The sequence below is a fragment of the Pinus tabuliformis genome, chromosome 2_2 (assembly GCF_031772625.1).
Source record: "Pinus tabuliformis cultivar Carrire ecotype Pingquan chromosome 2_2, CPIR1, whole genome shotgun sequence".
Classification (NCBI taxonomy): domain Eukaryota; kingdom Viridiplantae; phylum Streptophyta; class Pinopsida; order Pinales; family Pinaceae; genus Pinus; species Pinus tabuliformis.
The window spans coordinates 818,274,705-818,291,556 of record NC_142300.1 but is presented as its reverse complement, the minus strand read 5'-3'; the positions used below and the strand labels follow the sequence as shown (position 1 = coordinate 818,291,556).

The following is a 16,852-nucleotide window of genomic DNA, read 5'->3' as shown; positions in this document are numbered from 1 at the left end:
GATTTCACCCACTAGCACTCCCATCGTGACCTGGGATGGAATGGTTGGGGCACCTTCGCCTTGAAGATCACGATGTCATGGGGGCAGGTCCCAAATTGGGTCGCTCATGAGGATTTTACTAAGGGACGTGCATCAAGGCAGATTCATTGATCCCCAACACCATTAGTCTCACTATAGAGGACAATATGAGATATGATAGCAGTCTTTGTCATTGCACTTAGATTTTCCCCCTCAGAGTCACTGGATGCTTGAAGGACAAGCGGTGTGGCTGCCTTGGAACTTTAAGGGAAGTTCTTGAAGGGCACGACGAGCATGACTGACTTGGCACCCTTGGCATCAAGAACAAATTGTTAGGCGTGGCACCCTTGGAACTTCAAAAGGAATTTCTTGAAGGCACAACCAACTTGCCACCCTTGGCATCAAAAAGAAACTACTAAATATAATCAAGGTATGAAAATCCTACTAATTCACATCACGTGGCAAATGAGGTTAGAACCAAGGCAACTAAATCAAGAATAAAACTTGGGTTAAATGGAGAAGAGGAAGAAATAAAAATATTGTACCTTAAGAACTCTACCCTTCTCATGTTAGAAAATATTAGGTAGATAATGTACATAAGCATTTTTAATATGTCAAAGGGGAGAACAGGGGCATAGAGTTAATTATAAATATTTATCCTAAAATAGTTACACTTCATTAAGAAAAGAGGGTGGTGAATTAAAATAAGTATTAATAAATTAAATTGGAAAAATTTAGAGAACCTCCATGTGGCAAGAGCCAACATAAGAATATCCATTTAAGAGGAAAATTGAGTTAAATTTGGAGGTAGTTAGGGGACCAAACCTGAGACTTATCAATCGATTTCAGTAATGAACACAAATTAAGGAGTAGAAAAGGGGGATCAAGAGACAACTAGGAGAAGAAATAGGGAGTCTTGTTGGGGTGAGGAAAAATATTATTTTTTAAATTAAAATTTAGGTAAATAATTTTGGAGAGCCTTTGTGAGAGAGTGATACATGGGTAGGTAAAAAATCAAAATTTTGGATTAATAAAAATAATCAATTATGCATGAACTGCCAAGTGTCACATACGAAGCCTCCTAGAAAAGAAGGGGCAAGCCATGGTAGAAGGGACCTTTGATGGAATCGAATATTTTGTCTTCAAAATTTTAAAGTTCAGTTTGAATCATGTTATAAATTCTAATGGCATGTTAGTGGTTGCAGGCACAGATTTGTTGCTTGGCCGAATGACTCACACATGGGTGATGGGGTTGTATAAATAGATGGAACTACATGGGACGGGTGGAACAATTTCCTTGATTTCACCCGCTAGGACTCCCGTCGTGACTTGGGTTGGAATGGTTGGGACACCTTCGCCTTGAAGGTCACGATGTCGCGGAGGCAAGTCCCAAATTCGATCACTCATGAGGATTTTACTAGGGGGCGTGCATCAAGGCAGATTCATTGATCCCCAACACCATTAGTCTCACTATAGAGGGAAACTTGAGATATGATAGCGGTCTCTGTCATTGCACCTAGATTTTCCCCCTCATAGTCACTGGATGCATGAAGGGCAAGCGGTGTGGCACCCTTGGAACTTCAAGGGAAGTCTTGAAGGGCACGACAAACACGACTGACTTGGCACTCTTTGCATCAAGCAGAAATCGTTAGGCATGGCACCCTTGGAACTTCAAAAGGAATTTCTTGAAGGTCACGACCAACTTGGCACCCTTGGCATCAAAAAGAAACTACTAAATATAATCAAGATATGAAAATCCTACTAATTCACATCACGTGGTAAATGACGTTAGAACCAAGGCAATTAAATCAAGAATAGAACTTGGGGTAAAGGGAGAATAGGAAGAAATAAAAATATTATACCTTGAGAACTCTACTCTTCCCATGTTAGAAAATATTAGGTAGGTAATGTACATAAGAATTTTTAATACGTAAAAGCGGGGAAGAGGGGCATAGAGTTAGTTATAAAGATTTATCCTAAAATAATTAAACTTCATTAAGAAAGGAGGGTGGTGAATTATAATAAAGATTAATAAATTAAATTAGAAAATTTTAGAGAACCTCCCTGTGGCAAGAGCCAGCATAAGAATATCCATTTAAGAGGCAAATTGAGTTAAATTAGGAGGTAGTTCGGGGACCAAACCTGAGACATATCAGTTGATTTCAGTAATGAACACAAAGTAAGGAGTAGAAAAGGGGGATCAAGAGACAACTAGGAGAAGAAATAAGGAGTCTTGTTGGGGTGAGGAAGAATATTATTTTTTGAGTTAAAATTTAAGTAGATAATTTCAGAGAGCCTTTGTGAGAGAGTGACACATGGGTGGGTGAATAATCAAACTTTTGGATTAATAAAAATAATCAGTTATGCATGAACTGCCAAGTGTCACCTACGAAGCCTCCTATAAAAGAAGGGGCAAGCCATGGGAGAAGGGACTTTTTGCTTACACTATTATTGGATGGATGAGATTATGTCATTGTGAGTGGCCACGAGTTATAGTGCGTTTGGTGAGGTGGAGGTCTTTAGATAGGAAACTCTTGAACCAAGGAGTGTTCATCTCTATCAGCTAGCATATTTCCTCTATTGTACCCATTGCAGCTCGGGGGTCTGCATGGAAGAAGAGAACCCAAGGAGTAGGTTGGGAAGTCAACCGGTGGATCACTAATATTCGGTCAGAGCACATCAACATACACACTTGGACACGGACGACAGCAAGGGAGTGCAAGTAGCAGCAAGGCCAAGATCGAATCTCCACTTCGGGGTGAATGGTACATGTTGTATTCATGATGTTCTATTACATGATTTTGTTGTATCTATAGTTACCAAAATGTGAAAATAGATGATATGTGGAATGCATTGTAAATTATGAACATTTATGTATTATGCATTGTATTATGTGATCTTGGTATGAATGTCACTAGCTATGATAAGTTAAATTGAAAATATTTATTCGGTTATGGTTGTATTTCAAACTTAACTGCATTATTTATGGTCATAGGGATGGTCCCTACAAAAGCTTGAGATTCTTGCCTACAATAAAAAGAGGGAGGAATGGGAAAGAGTAGAAGAAGAGAACATCTAGATTCTAGATTCATTCAAGATATAAAAAACACAAATGTTACATGGAAAAAAAAAGAACAGGACTAGACCCTACCTCTTTGGCTCTACAATAGCGGTGGCAACCTTCAATCTCCCAAGCTCTCACAAATGGCATCCTTTAATCTCCCTTGCAAGCTCCCACAATCTCCCTTCAATTTCCCACAAGCTCCGCAAGCTCAAACCCTCTCAATCTCTCTCACAATCATAAAGTGATGTTATGTGGAAGGGTAGGAGGCTTTTTATTCTTTTTGCCCCTCCACTTCCCTCAAAAACAAAATCCCCACTCTCTTGGCCACGCGCGAGTGTCTTTGGGCACGGGAACAGTTTTTTTGGGCAAGAGCAATCACTCCCATATCTCTCCCCTTCGTTAAAAATCGCTTCGGGAGTGACGGGGAGTGATCATTCCTAGAAAACCAAGGAGCGCAATTTTTTTTGCGGAAGTGCGCTCCCGAAAATCGCTCTCAAACGGTAACAATATGGGAGCGCACTCCCCAAGTCACTCCCTGAGCTCTTTTGATCAGAGGGTGGACGGGGCTCCCTCATAGCCCTGGTTATGACTTGGTGTTTACTTCAAGAAAGGTGTCATAACCTTATACTAGGTTATGCAAACCACTAACCATGAGTGCCTTTATGGAGGTAATGCTTAGCTACTTGAGTTACCTTGCCTTTATTATTTGCAATGTTGCGAACATCTCGATAACATCCCGATTTTATCTTAAAATCACGATTTTTTGTCCTAGCCGATTTTTGCCGATTATTAAAGATATTTTTATGGTATCTTAATTTTGCCGATGTTTGCCGACTTTTTACCGATATTTTCCCGATTTTTAGGATTTTTTTGTTTTTCGAACCCTTGCCGATTATATCCCAATGCCGATGTTCGCAACAATGATTTTTTGAAGCCCCATATTTGCCTTTTTCTTTCTTGTTTTGATATGGCTTGCTTAACAAGATTTATGGATTTATCAATAATAATGATCATACAATTCCCCTTTAAAGATGGGCAGTTTACAATTCATCGAGGTCAAGATGTTTATCATGAGTTCCTTTTACTCTGATAGGCATGATATGCATGGATACTTTCAGGGACGAGTGGCGATATAAGACGTAGAGGTCAAGCTAAAATTTGCTTTTGCTTCTTTTACATCCAACATATGGCCCACTTCCTCATAGGATGAGGCCAACAGTGATCTAATATGATTGACTAACATCAACCAATCAAAAGATGGGATAACAAACATTAAGGAATGATGACAACTGTTAAGTAAGAATAACATGAAGTGCTACCATCATCACGGCATCCTATTTGTGCCCCTCTTAAACAGTGAAAGAAACACCCTAAGGAAGGTCACCCTAGACTAGGGACACATGATAACCACCAAGGTGTAAGGGAACAAATACATAGCATTGTCCAAAAGGTGTGTCTCTTCATGAAAAGGTGCAATAGATGACCCAATAGGTTTGTTTCATCCCGTAAGTGATATTTCCTTACCAAAATGGTGCCACATCACTAAAGAAACCTCTCTCAAGCCCAACGCCATCCTTGAGAAAGCCCATGTCATCATAAAATGCATCATAAAGTTGACATAATCATGTTGGGGCATGATGTCAATATGGTAGGTGTAAAATCCCATACAAAGGGGTCCTAAGTCATCATCATCATCAACAAAAGAGCAATGTCCATCAAAAATGTACAATGCTATCATAGGGGCATCTTGTCATCTCTTGAGGACACCTAATCTCGAAGCAACATCCAAGCCTAGATCATCAACATCCAAGGTCTTGCAGTTGAGGTAAGGTCTCATCAATTGTGCCAAATCAACCTTAAGGTCAACATCCCTCACAAGGTGCTCAATGTCCTCTGTCAAAGTGCTTTGCCTCATCCTCAAAGTTGTTGGATGTCGTCTTGAAAGTGTTGAAGTATCATATCATTCCTCAAGGGATCTTGATTGCAACTAGAAAAAACATTTAGCACGTACTCAGAAAATCAAGTGAGATCAATGTCATGGGTACAAGAACCATCAGAGCATCAAGGTGGCCCATATTCAATGTCAAAGCCATCAAGGTACTTCACACAAGTATCACCTTCAGATGTCTTACTAATTTATGATTGTATACATGTTACCATACTTAGGTATGGGAAGGTTATCACGTGACCCCATTAGGTGCTTCCAACCAAAAAGGAAGGAACAACTCCTAGACTAACCCTTTCAAATGATAGGTGCAAATAACAGATGTTATGAATTGGTGTTTACTACATGAAGTGAGTCATAGTCTTATACGAGGCTATGTAAAACCATTGTACATGAGCGCCTCTATATAGGGAGTGACTAGTTGCTTGAGCTACCTTCCCTTGTCTTTGTTTTTCCAAGCCCCCATATTTGCTTTTTTTCTCTCTTTGACCTGGCTTGTTTAACAAGTTTCATTGATTTATCATGTAATAATGATGATATAATCCCCTTTTAATGATGGGTAGGTATCCCTTTATCGAGGTCAAGATGTTCATTGAGAGTTCCTTTTACTTTGATAAGAGAAATATGTGTGGATACTCTCAAGGATGAGTAACTATATAAGAGGGGGTAGAGCTCAAGCTATAATTCGCTTTTGATTATTTTATATCCTTTGCGATTCTTTTGCATTTTGATATTTGAATTATGTTTTTTCTTTTCTTACAATTGCATCAACCTTAGGTGTAATCAACCGCTTCTTCTCATAGGATGAGGTATACAGGGAACTAGTATGAGCAACTAACAACCACCAAAGAAAGATGTGATAACAAAATAAGGTGAATTGTGGTAAGTGTCAAGTATGAATAACATGGAACACTAACACCATCAGAGCCTCCTATTTGTGCCCCCTCCTAGAAGGTGAAAGAAAGACCCTAAGGAAAGTCACACTAGACTAGGGGCAAATGATAACCACAAAGGTGAAATACAGGAACAACTACACAGCCAACAATGGTCTATAATTCAATTTCAACCTGTGATCCATACTAGAATGCCTTAAAAAAGATACAACTTTTTTCCATCTTCCTTTCAATGTGCTCCCATGCAAACCAACAACTTAAGCTACACAAAGCTCAAACGAAATCAAAGATTAAACCTAATAAATACACATCAATATAAAAATGTAACATAATATCTTGTTCGTAACTGAGTCAAAGTTACACAGAAATAACAGGATCTCAATTTATAGTAAATCAAGCATGCTGCTACATTGGCAATAAATTCTACCTGCATGAAGATCTTGTAATGTGCTAAGCCACTGCTCCTCCCAAAGAACAGTAATATTGCCAAGTTCCAAGATGATTAATTGCACATCCTGAACTAGTTTTGGATGAACTTTGACCTGCATATATATACCATGATTAATGATCAAGTCTTCAACAAATAAATAGCACGACTTGTGAAAGTCAATGGGTGGCACCAAATATTAAGGTCAGGAACAGCAGTACCCAAGAGCATTGTATATCTTAAAAAATAAGGTGATAAATGAAGATAGCTATAAACAATTCATACATGTCTTAGCTCATTGGTACAAAATTGCACTAAAACCTGCTGTGGATGAATAGAGATGTGTCAGGGATAAGATCAGGGCTGCAAAATCCTGTTAGGATGAGGCATGATGTGCAATAAACTTAAGCTTCATTACAAAGAACAGTATGTGAAAGCCAACCAAATCAGGGTTACATGAAAGACTTATACTTAATCCTTTTATTGTATTTTGCAATTATCATGCATCACTAACAAACTATTATTCCAAAAAAGAAAATGGAAAGACTGTTTCAGGAAGAAGTCACCATCTAAGAGAGAATATTCAAAGAAACTCAATTATGGCAGAGCTGTGATTCATGAGTTCAGTATAATATTGTTTCCAAATGAAAAATCTATGCTTCAACAAAACAACATTAGACTTGCACACCCAAACTCAATATAGACCACAGAAATAAGATTAATGTGTTGTTTTCTTTTGATCAATATAAAATGCTTATTTATTTTCCTGGTCAAATTTTGCACATGTATGAATTGGCTCAAGAAGACTTTCAAGCAACAAAAAAGCATCTATGGTTTATGGTACGTCAATTCTCATACACCTTTTACCCATAGAATGTACTATTTTCAACTCCTGCTTCAGAAAATGGAATAGAATTACTAACATTCCAAGACCCCAGAGGTAGTCAATCCAAATCCAAAAAAAACAGTGACATGGAGAAAACATGACTATTCCTGTCAATGCTTCATTGTATTAGCTCAAATGCCCAGGGGCCTTTTTACAAGATAAAAGGACCAAAAGCCTATATGAAACAACTTCGAAACCACAGGAGCATTATAAAACCCATTCCTTTCCAGAAACTCTAAGTTGTCAAACTAACATCTGAATTGATTTGCTCCTTAACTTATATGGATGTGTCTTTTCCTGAAGTCATTCTAAGCATGAAAATCTTGATTCTCTCTAATTCCCTCTTTCCTGGAAAATAAAGTTAACTCCCACAGTAATGACCCTCTTAGTACAACTGCTTCATTCAATCTTAATGTAAAATTCTGCACTCTTGCCATTGACATGTTTTATACTCCCAAGCTAAATCCGAAGCTTCTCAGTTCTAACACCAGGCTCATGCACTGCAAACATTGTAATATGGTAACTTATGGAAACTCTTCATAAACTTCTGGAAAACACTTCCTAGCAGTTTCATAAATGGAAACATGTCTGCCAATTGGGTTTAGCTGAGGTGCCTAGGAGAAATGTCGTTACCCTCCCCATTAACTCAAAATCTAGCAGGCCTTGTGAGAGGCCTCAAAATGTTGAAGCTTGTGGTAGCTTCAGAAGGTCTTCTGCATAGGCTTGGTGTCTTAGGATATGGAAGATGATTTATTGTCTCTTTAGCCGCTTGCTTGGTGGAGTAAATGATTTATGTTTTCTTTCCTAACTCAAACTTAGGAAAGGTACAATATTTAAATAAATTTAATTATCGTGGACTAAGTTGCACAAAACGGGGAAACGGGTATGAGTTTCCGAAACAGGCACGGGTACGAAACGTGGCCCCCCCCAAATTTTGGAAACAGGGAAACGCAATTTATATATATATATATATATATATATATCAGGACATTTAAGAAATATGTGCAATCATAAAGCATATATGATACATTCTAATTTATTACATTATGATTAAATTGTCAATTGTCAATGCATAAACTATAAGTCTCTAAATTTACATCACATTTACTCATGAATGATCACATAATGAAAATAGAAATATCCAAAATCAGCCACGACAAATTTCTAATTTCTCGTCTCGTGCTTGATTGGGAGTCTCCTCCTACATAGTCGAACGACCTTAGTGCTCTTGATTAAATACAAGTTTCATACCCTAGTACCCTACATGCTCTTGACTATTGGGAGTCTCCCATGCATAGAGGGCTTGGTTATCTTGATTAAATACAAGTTCCATACCCTAGTACATGACAAAATCCAATGGAAACATTGCAATCCCCCCAATCCTGAAATCCTGAAAAACAGATAACTCTGCTGGATTTTGAGTGAAATCTAAAATTCTAGTTTCTCCATATGAAATCCAATGAGGGCGAAACCACTCTCAAACATCATGAGTCATTTCATGGTAATGTTAAAAATTTAAGTAAAAGTGATATTCTCCTTTATTTTTCATTTTCATCCTTTTAGTAAAAGTGATATTCTCCTTTATTTTTCATTTTCATCCTTTTACTTTAAGAATTTAACATTACCATGAACTGCACATCAACACTAGTGATCCAGGTGGATATCGGTGGCCACCTGCCAAGTCCACCTGGACCCCCACCATTGTCTTTCTCAGCATTTTCAGTTTCCTTAATTGTAGCACAATTTACTATTTTTAGCAGTTTTTCGGGTCCTGAACTTCCGGAGCCGTTTTGAGGCTCTAAACGACGTTTTTTTGGGAATCTGGGGCAACATGGGTCCATGGACCGATGTTGCCTCCCAAAGTGGTAGTACTCGGACAGATCTTTCTAACGAGCTATTGTACGCGTCAAACGGAGATCATATGCCAAAGTTACGACCCCGGGAAGTTGATGTACCAATTTACCCCCAAACGGGGCCCACAGTTTGGCGTTTCATCTCCTACGGTTAGGTTTTGGAATGTTAAGGGTTTTCCATTGTTTCTCAACAATAAATAGGCCTTCGAGCCTCATTGTAACACAGTTCAGAGGCATGTAGCCATCACATCTCTTCTCAGAGATAAGCTACCATCGCCCTAGCTAGTTTATTTCCATTTCTGTTTGTAAGCATATTTCAGTATTTTCCATTAATGAAATGAAGTATTCTTTCCGCTGCATCTTTGTGTACATGGTTATCTCTGTAATTTGTTGCGTTCCTGTTTAAATCCGGATCAGTGGTATCAGAGCGGTCTGCTTTTTCTCTGTTTTTCTTTGCATGTCCCCAACAAGGTCGGGATATAAGGAGTTAGGGCTTGAACTGGTTGAACCTTTGCAAGACCAGCCTCGCAAATCCCAACGGCCTCCCATGGCGGACGAGAAGAAAGACGAGGGGGCAGGAGATCCCATCAAAATCTTGCTCGAAGAAGCGCTCGAGCGACAACGGAACGCGATGATGGACAGCTTTGCGCAGATCCTTCAGCGGCTACCCAGAAGCGGCGCATCGGCTTCCAGCAGCTCCTCTGGAAACGCCACACCCTTTAAGGTACAAGTTAATTTTGAAATCCCCATATTCGAGGGTCAGATAGACGCCGATGCCGTAGATAAATGGTTAAATCTGCTAGAGGGTTATTTTTCTGTTCATGAATTTTCGAGTCGGGAAAAGATTGTTTTTGCTCTTCTCAAAGCAGCCCCCCACGTCAAGGACTGGTGGGAAACCTACTGCGAGCAGAAGGATGAAAGTACTGGCTCACTATTTTCAGCCGCACCCACCTGGGATTCGTTCCGGGATGCCATCAAGGAGCAGTACTACCCTGTCGGAAGCTATGAGGATGAATACATAAAGTGGACCACGCTGCGGCAGGGAAGGGACCAAGACGTGCCGGAGTTCACCAATCTTTTCCATACCCTTCGCACAAAGTTGGGTATCAAGGATTCGGAGCAACATTTGATACTCAAATACCGTGGCTGCCTGCACAAGTACATCCAGGAAGAAATACAGTTCCTAAACATCCCCTCGCTCGGCGCAGCATACCGGTATGCCGTCAAGGTCGAGCAGAAGTTTAAACAAAAGAAGCGAGACTTTGGATCTGCGAATCCAAAGCAGGGGAAAGGTGCCCCTAAACCACAGAACAAAGGACAAAGCCAAGGCGGGACAGCCCAAGACAACCAGCCGAAGCTGCAAGCAAAGAGCAACGCCGCGAAGCCGAGAAAGGACACTGGAAAATGGTGCGAGTTCCATAAGAGCTCCACTCACAACACAAGTGAGTGTCGGGCCAAGCAGTCACTGGTGGCTGAGCTAAAGGTTTCAGAATCAGATGCATGTTCCGACTCTGAGTCAGAACCCGATAAGGGGTATGAAAAAGGGAAGCAGATCATTGATGCGGATCCCAGCGCCACTGTTGCTACCGCAAAGATCCAGAAAAATGAACCCGAAGATCCAGAGGAGGAGGAGCGTCTCTTCCACTCCCAGATGTGGGTAAAGGGCTCCCCGATACAGTTCATTGTTGATAGCGGGAGTCAAAAGAACCTCATTTCGGCAGAGGTCGTGAAGCGGTTGGGCTTACCGACCACAGCACATCCACAACCATACACCATTGGGTGGCTTCACCAAGGGCGAGATCTTCGCGTGAGCCAGCAGTGTCGCCTTCCATACAACATCAAGCCCTTCACGGATGAGGTATTGTGTGACATTGCTCCCCTTGAAGTTTGTGATGTATTACTAGGACAACCATACTTGTGGAAGCGACATGCTGTGTATGAATCAAGGCCCCGTGCTGTTATTATTACATTGGGAAATAAGTTGTTCAGGATACCAGAGGTAGCACCACCTGCCGCCATCTCTTTGATTACTGCAAAACAATGCAGTAAGATCATTTCCAAAACCAGGAAATTTGTTTTCCTGATGATACGCCCTCAAGGGAAGAAGAAGACAGTGGCCGCGGCCTCCAAACGGGGTCCCTCTGCACGGCAGCTACAGATGGACAAGATTGTGGAGGAGTACGAAGACATCTTCACCTCCCCGGCAAGGGTTCCTCTGCACTGTCAAGTCAAGCACTCCATCGATCTGACCCCAGGTGCGCCGCTACCCAATGGACCAATTTATCGGCGCTCCGTTCTGGAGAACAATGAAATCAAGAGGCAGATTCAGGAGCTCCTGCAGAAAGGTCACATCCGTCCGAGTTCTTCGCCCTGTGGGAGCCCGATAGTGTTGGTACAGAAGAAGGATGGGACGTGGAGACTCTGTATTGACTATCGGGCGCTGAACAAGATCACTGTCCGTAATAGGTACCCGATCCCGCGGATTGATGACCTCCTAGACCAACTAAAGGGGGCGAAATATTTCAGCAAGATCGATCTGAAGTCAGGATATCACCAGGTACCAATTGAACCCTCAGATGTGTGGAAGACTGCCTTCAAATCCAAGGAGGGCCTCTTCGAATGGTTGGTCATGCCTTTCGGATTGACGAATGCTCCTGCAACCTTTATGAGGCTAATGGATGACATCTTGCGGCCATTCACCAACTCCTTTGTAGTAGTATACTTGGATGACATTCTGATCTTCAGCCAGAGTTGGGAAGAGCACCTCCACCACATCCGACAGGTTCTCCAAACACTGCGGCAACACAAGCTATGTGCCAATTTGGAGAAATGCACTTTTGGCATGACCGAGGTTCAGTATCTGGGATACATCATTGATGAACAGGGGGTGCATGTCGATCCAGCCAAGGTCCAAGTCATTCAGGATTGGCCCTCTCCAACCACTCTAACAGAGCTCCGCAGCTTTCTAGGTCTTGCCAACTTCTACCGCAGGTTTGTGTTGGGATTTTCTCATATTTCTTGGCCCTTGAGTCAAGTCACCAAGGGCGGGGCGAAAGCAAAATTCTTTTGGTCTGAATCTCAACAGAAGGCATTCAGGGAGTTGAAGGATCGCCTCTGCACGGCACCAGTGCTCGCGTTACCAGATTTACAACAACCATTTGAGGTCGAGACAGATGCCTCTGACTATGCTATTGGGGCAGTCCTTACTCAACATGGACATCCAGTGGCATATCACAGTGAAACACTTTCAGACACAGTCCGGAAGTACCCCACTTATGATAAAGAGATGTATTCCATTGTACAGGCCTGCCGACAATGGAAGCATTACATTTTGGGGAAGGAAACGGTCATCCACACAGACCACCGACCTCTGCAGTTCATACAGACCCAAGGGAAATTGCAGAATGATCGCCATCAGAAGTGGTCTACATACCTGCAACAGTTTCACTTGAATATCAAGTATAAAAAGGGCAGCACCAATAATGTTGCAGATTGCCTCAGTCGACCACCGATCATGGCGCTAACCACCGTGCTCAACTCTTGCGGGCACGAGACTTCTGATTGGCCACTTCTCTACAAAAGCGACCCAGAATTCGGCCACACATACCAGACACTCTTGGAGGGTCGGCAGGTTGCAGATTTTCACCTCCAAGATGCCCTATTATGCCACCTCGGTCACCTTTGTGTTCCTTCAAGCGAGCGTGCCAAGATGATTTGGGAAGCACACTACAGTCGGGCTGCTGGGCATTTCGGGGTCGAGAAAACAGTGGCAGTACTGCAAAACTATTTCTATTGGCCGAATCTTCGACAGGATGTTGGGAAGTACATCCGATCATGTACTGCCTGTGCCATTGCCAAACCGACCATTAAGAAGCAAGGCCTCTATACCCCGTTGCCTACCCCTAGTCGACCTTGGGAATCCATCTCCATGGATTACATGTCAGGCCTTCCTTCCACTAAGCATGGAAATGACTGTGTTTTTGTGGTCGTCGACAGGTTCTCAAAGATGGCCATTATGATGGCCTGCAAGAAGAATATCACAGCAGAAGCCACTGCTAAACTCTTCTTTGAACGAGTGTGGGTGCACTTTGGGATCCCACAGTCTATCATCTCAGATCGGGACAGTCGGTTTCTCAGCACCTTTTGGTCCAGTCTCTGGTCAATGCTGGACACCAAACTCACGAAGTCCACAGCCTTCCATCCTCAAACTGATGGCCAGACAGAGGTTGTCAACAGGATGATTGTGCACATTCTGCGCATGTATAACTCAAAGCATCCACGCACATGGGACGAGAGCCTCCCCTATGTTCAGCACAGCTACAACCGAGCTCTTCACAGCTCCACTGGCCATAGCCCTTTTCAGGTGGGTTTGGGATTCCAGCCACTATGCCCCATTGATGTGGCCATGCCACTTGCAGCTACTCACATGAATTCAGCTCATGTCCAGTCCGAAACAGATAAGGCCACCAGCTTCATTGAGCGCATCCAACATATTCGCCAGCAGGTCCATGACATTCTTGAGAAATCAAATGCCAAGTACAAGCAGCGACATGATCAACACCGGGTGCCACACAAGTTTCAGGTGGGCGACAAAGTTTGGTTGCATTTGCAAAAGGAACGCCTTACTGGAGCCTATCGGAAATTGAGACCACTCCGATATGGTCCTTACACCATTACTAAGGCTATGGGAGACAATGCATTTGAGCTCAGCATTCCCCCATTCCTTGGCCTGCACCCAGTGTTCAATGTGGACCGCCTTCGGCCATACTTTCCACCATTGCTAGACACATCCGACATTGCAGAACAGCTCAAACCCACAGAATTAAATCCAGATTGCATGGAACAAGCTGCAACTGATCAGATCATGGACACACAGATCAAGAACACTCGCCAACAGAATATCCAACTGTATCGAGTTGTCAAAGCAGGCCAACTCCTTCAGCAGGGCAAGTGGCTCACCAGGGAACAAGTTCAGCAGAAGTTTCCTCATCTCATGGAGGAGCTCAACGCAATGGGGACCATTGCTTCCTAAGGGGGGAGGAATGATCCAGGTGGATATTGGTGGCCACCTGCCAAGTCCACCTGGACCCCCACCATTGTCTTTCTCAGCATTTTCAGTTTCCTTAATTGTAGCACAGTTTACTATTTTTAGCAGTTTTTCGGGTCCTGAACTTCCGGAGCCGTTTTGAGGCCCTAAACGACGTTTTTTTGGGAATCTGGGGCAACATGGGTCCATGGACCAATGTTGCCTCCCAAAGTGGTAGTACTCGGACAGATCTTTCTAACGAGCTATTGTACGCGTCAAACGGAGATCATATGCCAAAGTTACGACCCCGGGAAGTTGATGTACCAATTTACCCCCAAACGGGGCCCACAGTTTGGCGTTTCATCTCCTAGGGTTAGGTTTTGGAATGTTAAGGGTTTTCCATTGTTTCTCAACAATAAATAGGCCTTCGAGCCTCATTGTAACACAGTTCAGAGGCATGTAGCCATCACATCTCTTCTCAGAGATAAGCTACCATCGCCCTAGCTAGTTTATTTCCATTTTTGTTTGTAAGCATATTTCAGTATTTTCCATTAATGAAATGAAGTATTCTTTCCGCTGCATCTTTGTGTACATGGTTATCTCTGTAATTTGTTGCGTTCCTGTTTAAATCCGGATCAACTAGGGCCATAGGCTTGAACATTCGGCTACCCTACTCAAAAAAATCCTTTTTTTATAGCTTGAGAGACATCCAGAAGCATCTAGAGGATATTTGAGTCGCCCAATAAAAAACTAAAAGCGAAAAAATTAAAAAAAAAATACAAGAAAAAGTCAAGTTACAAGAGGAAACTCCAACGTACGACCCGGAAACTCGTTTCCGGTCGTACTGGCCACATCTCCTCCTCGAGAAACATGCCAGTACGGCCAGAAACAAGTTTCCGGGCCGTATCGTACGGGTTTCCCTGTTCCGTTTCATGAAACGGACCCTCGACCCACATTTCCTGAAACTTAAATCGTGGACTATTAATTCATTTTCTAAGGATAAATAATTCAATTATTTAAGTGACTTAGAAATAATCGCAACCATTGATCTCCAAGATCATATAGAAGGGAGATTAGGATTACCAATTTGGTCTTAATGAAGATTATAAAAAAACCTAGCGAAGAGATGAAGACAACAAGAACACAAGAGAGAGGCAACTAAAGGATTTTTGGGAAAATGATTTTCTCAAGAAAGAGAGAACAAATTCTCTAGGCCATGAGGCTCAGTTCGACTAAGGAGAAGGAAGAAAAATATAGGGATAATTTTGGAGTACTTTCAGGAGGCTGATTTACTGGGAATTGGAGAGGCCGAATTGTTGAAGTAAGAAGGAAGTGTAGTTGCTGGGAAGGTCGAATTGTCAAGGTCGAGTTGTGAGTGCACAACAGACGAGCGAGAGCTAGGCGCAGAGGCCGATTTTCTAGTGAGAGGTGGGTCGATTTTTTTTCACGTTGAATTTGAGGTTGATTTCCAACTGGTCGTTTTTCCTTGAGTTGACTTATTCCACTAGGGCCAAGTTGCAGGTTCCAATCACTGTATTTTTCTTTGTAAATTTTGTGGGTTGAAACCCTAATATCTAAAATTAATAAATGACTGAGAATTGTTGTGGGTAAATTATTTCTATTGTAATGTGTGATTGAACTCTTTGATTTATTTACGCTGCATATATTTCTAGATGTTAAAGTATCAGTGATTTTGTTTTTCGGTAATTCAGGATTTATTTTGTTAATTAAAAAAATTGTTGGGAATAAATCATTGTTGTAAGAAAATAAACCTGGGTTGGTATTAGGAGATTTAAAAGACAAAGCAAGATCCATACCAAGATGTAATAATGAAATGGTTGCCACTGTCACCTTAGCAATCCACCTCCTGCTCTTTAGTAGCATTTTACCACACATGAGGCTTCCCATTTTATCACCTAAAGGATGTTCTAAGTCAATTGGCTCAAGGTGATATATGTGAATGGCTAAGAAAGGCACTTCTTCTATGGATTAGGACACGATCCCCTACGTAAAAGGAGCAGTGTAACATAAGTTGGGCGTAGAAAAGAGTGCTTGATACCTAGGGTTTCAAGATATAGTTCAACAAAGGTGCATATAGGCAACCAAACACAATGAAAAGGTTTACTTGAAGATATAATAGAAAATAAGAGATGGAAAACCTTCAAACAAACCCTACGTTGAATCCTTGTGTAGGATTAGGGTTTATTATGGCAATAATTACCTAGGGTTGATGACATACGCCCTAATGAGGCAATTTTCACCATAAAATAAGCTAGATTTTGAGTGTGTGATGTTAATCAAGGTGAAAACAAGCCAAATTAGCTCCAATGTTGTGATTCCTCAAACCTTAGTCGAATTAGAACCTTACCCTTGTTGAAGAATCTAGGGCAGTTAGCATTAATAGATTCTTCTATACTTGATAACAATTTGTGAAATGCTTTTACTATTTATCTTATCTTGATCTTCTTCTTATTACGAGTGTGTGTGTTTACTTCATCAAACTGCTACCAAAACAAAGAGACAAGAACACAAGAAGCTGGCATTCTGCTGTTGATTTCTGGTAGCATCGGATGTGCTCTAGCCACGAAATTTGGTGGAGAGGTTGGGGCACATGAGATCTCCAATACCCAGAAAGGGTTTGGGCAGATTCTAAACAGTTTAGGAGATATTAAAATAATTAATATTTTTAATGGAGTCCCTAAGTCTAAACTTAGGGAAATTAGAATATTAATGTGGATTA

The 16,852-nt window shown here is 41.6% G+C and overlaps 1 protein-coding gene across 1 annotated transcript in view; it reads right to left on the bottom strand.

Annotated features, from left to right (window-relative positions):
• Positions 1–6,193: 6,193 nt before the first annotated feature.
• The window catches only part of LOC149195480 (uncharacterized), a 90,948-nt gene continuing 80,289 nt past the window's right edge, over positions 6,194–16,852 (bottom strand). The window contains exons 7-8 of the mRNA XM_089407930.1: positions 6,348–6,462; positions 6,194–6,216 (exon numbers count right to left, since the gene is read on the bottom strand). Coding sequence (XP_089264056.1) covers positions 6,194–6,216; positions 6,348–6,462 — 138 coding nt within the window. The remainder of the gene's footprint in view (positions 6,217–6,347; positions 6,463–16,852) is intronic.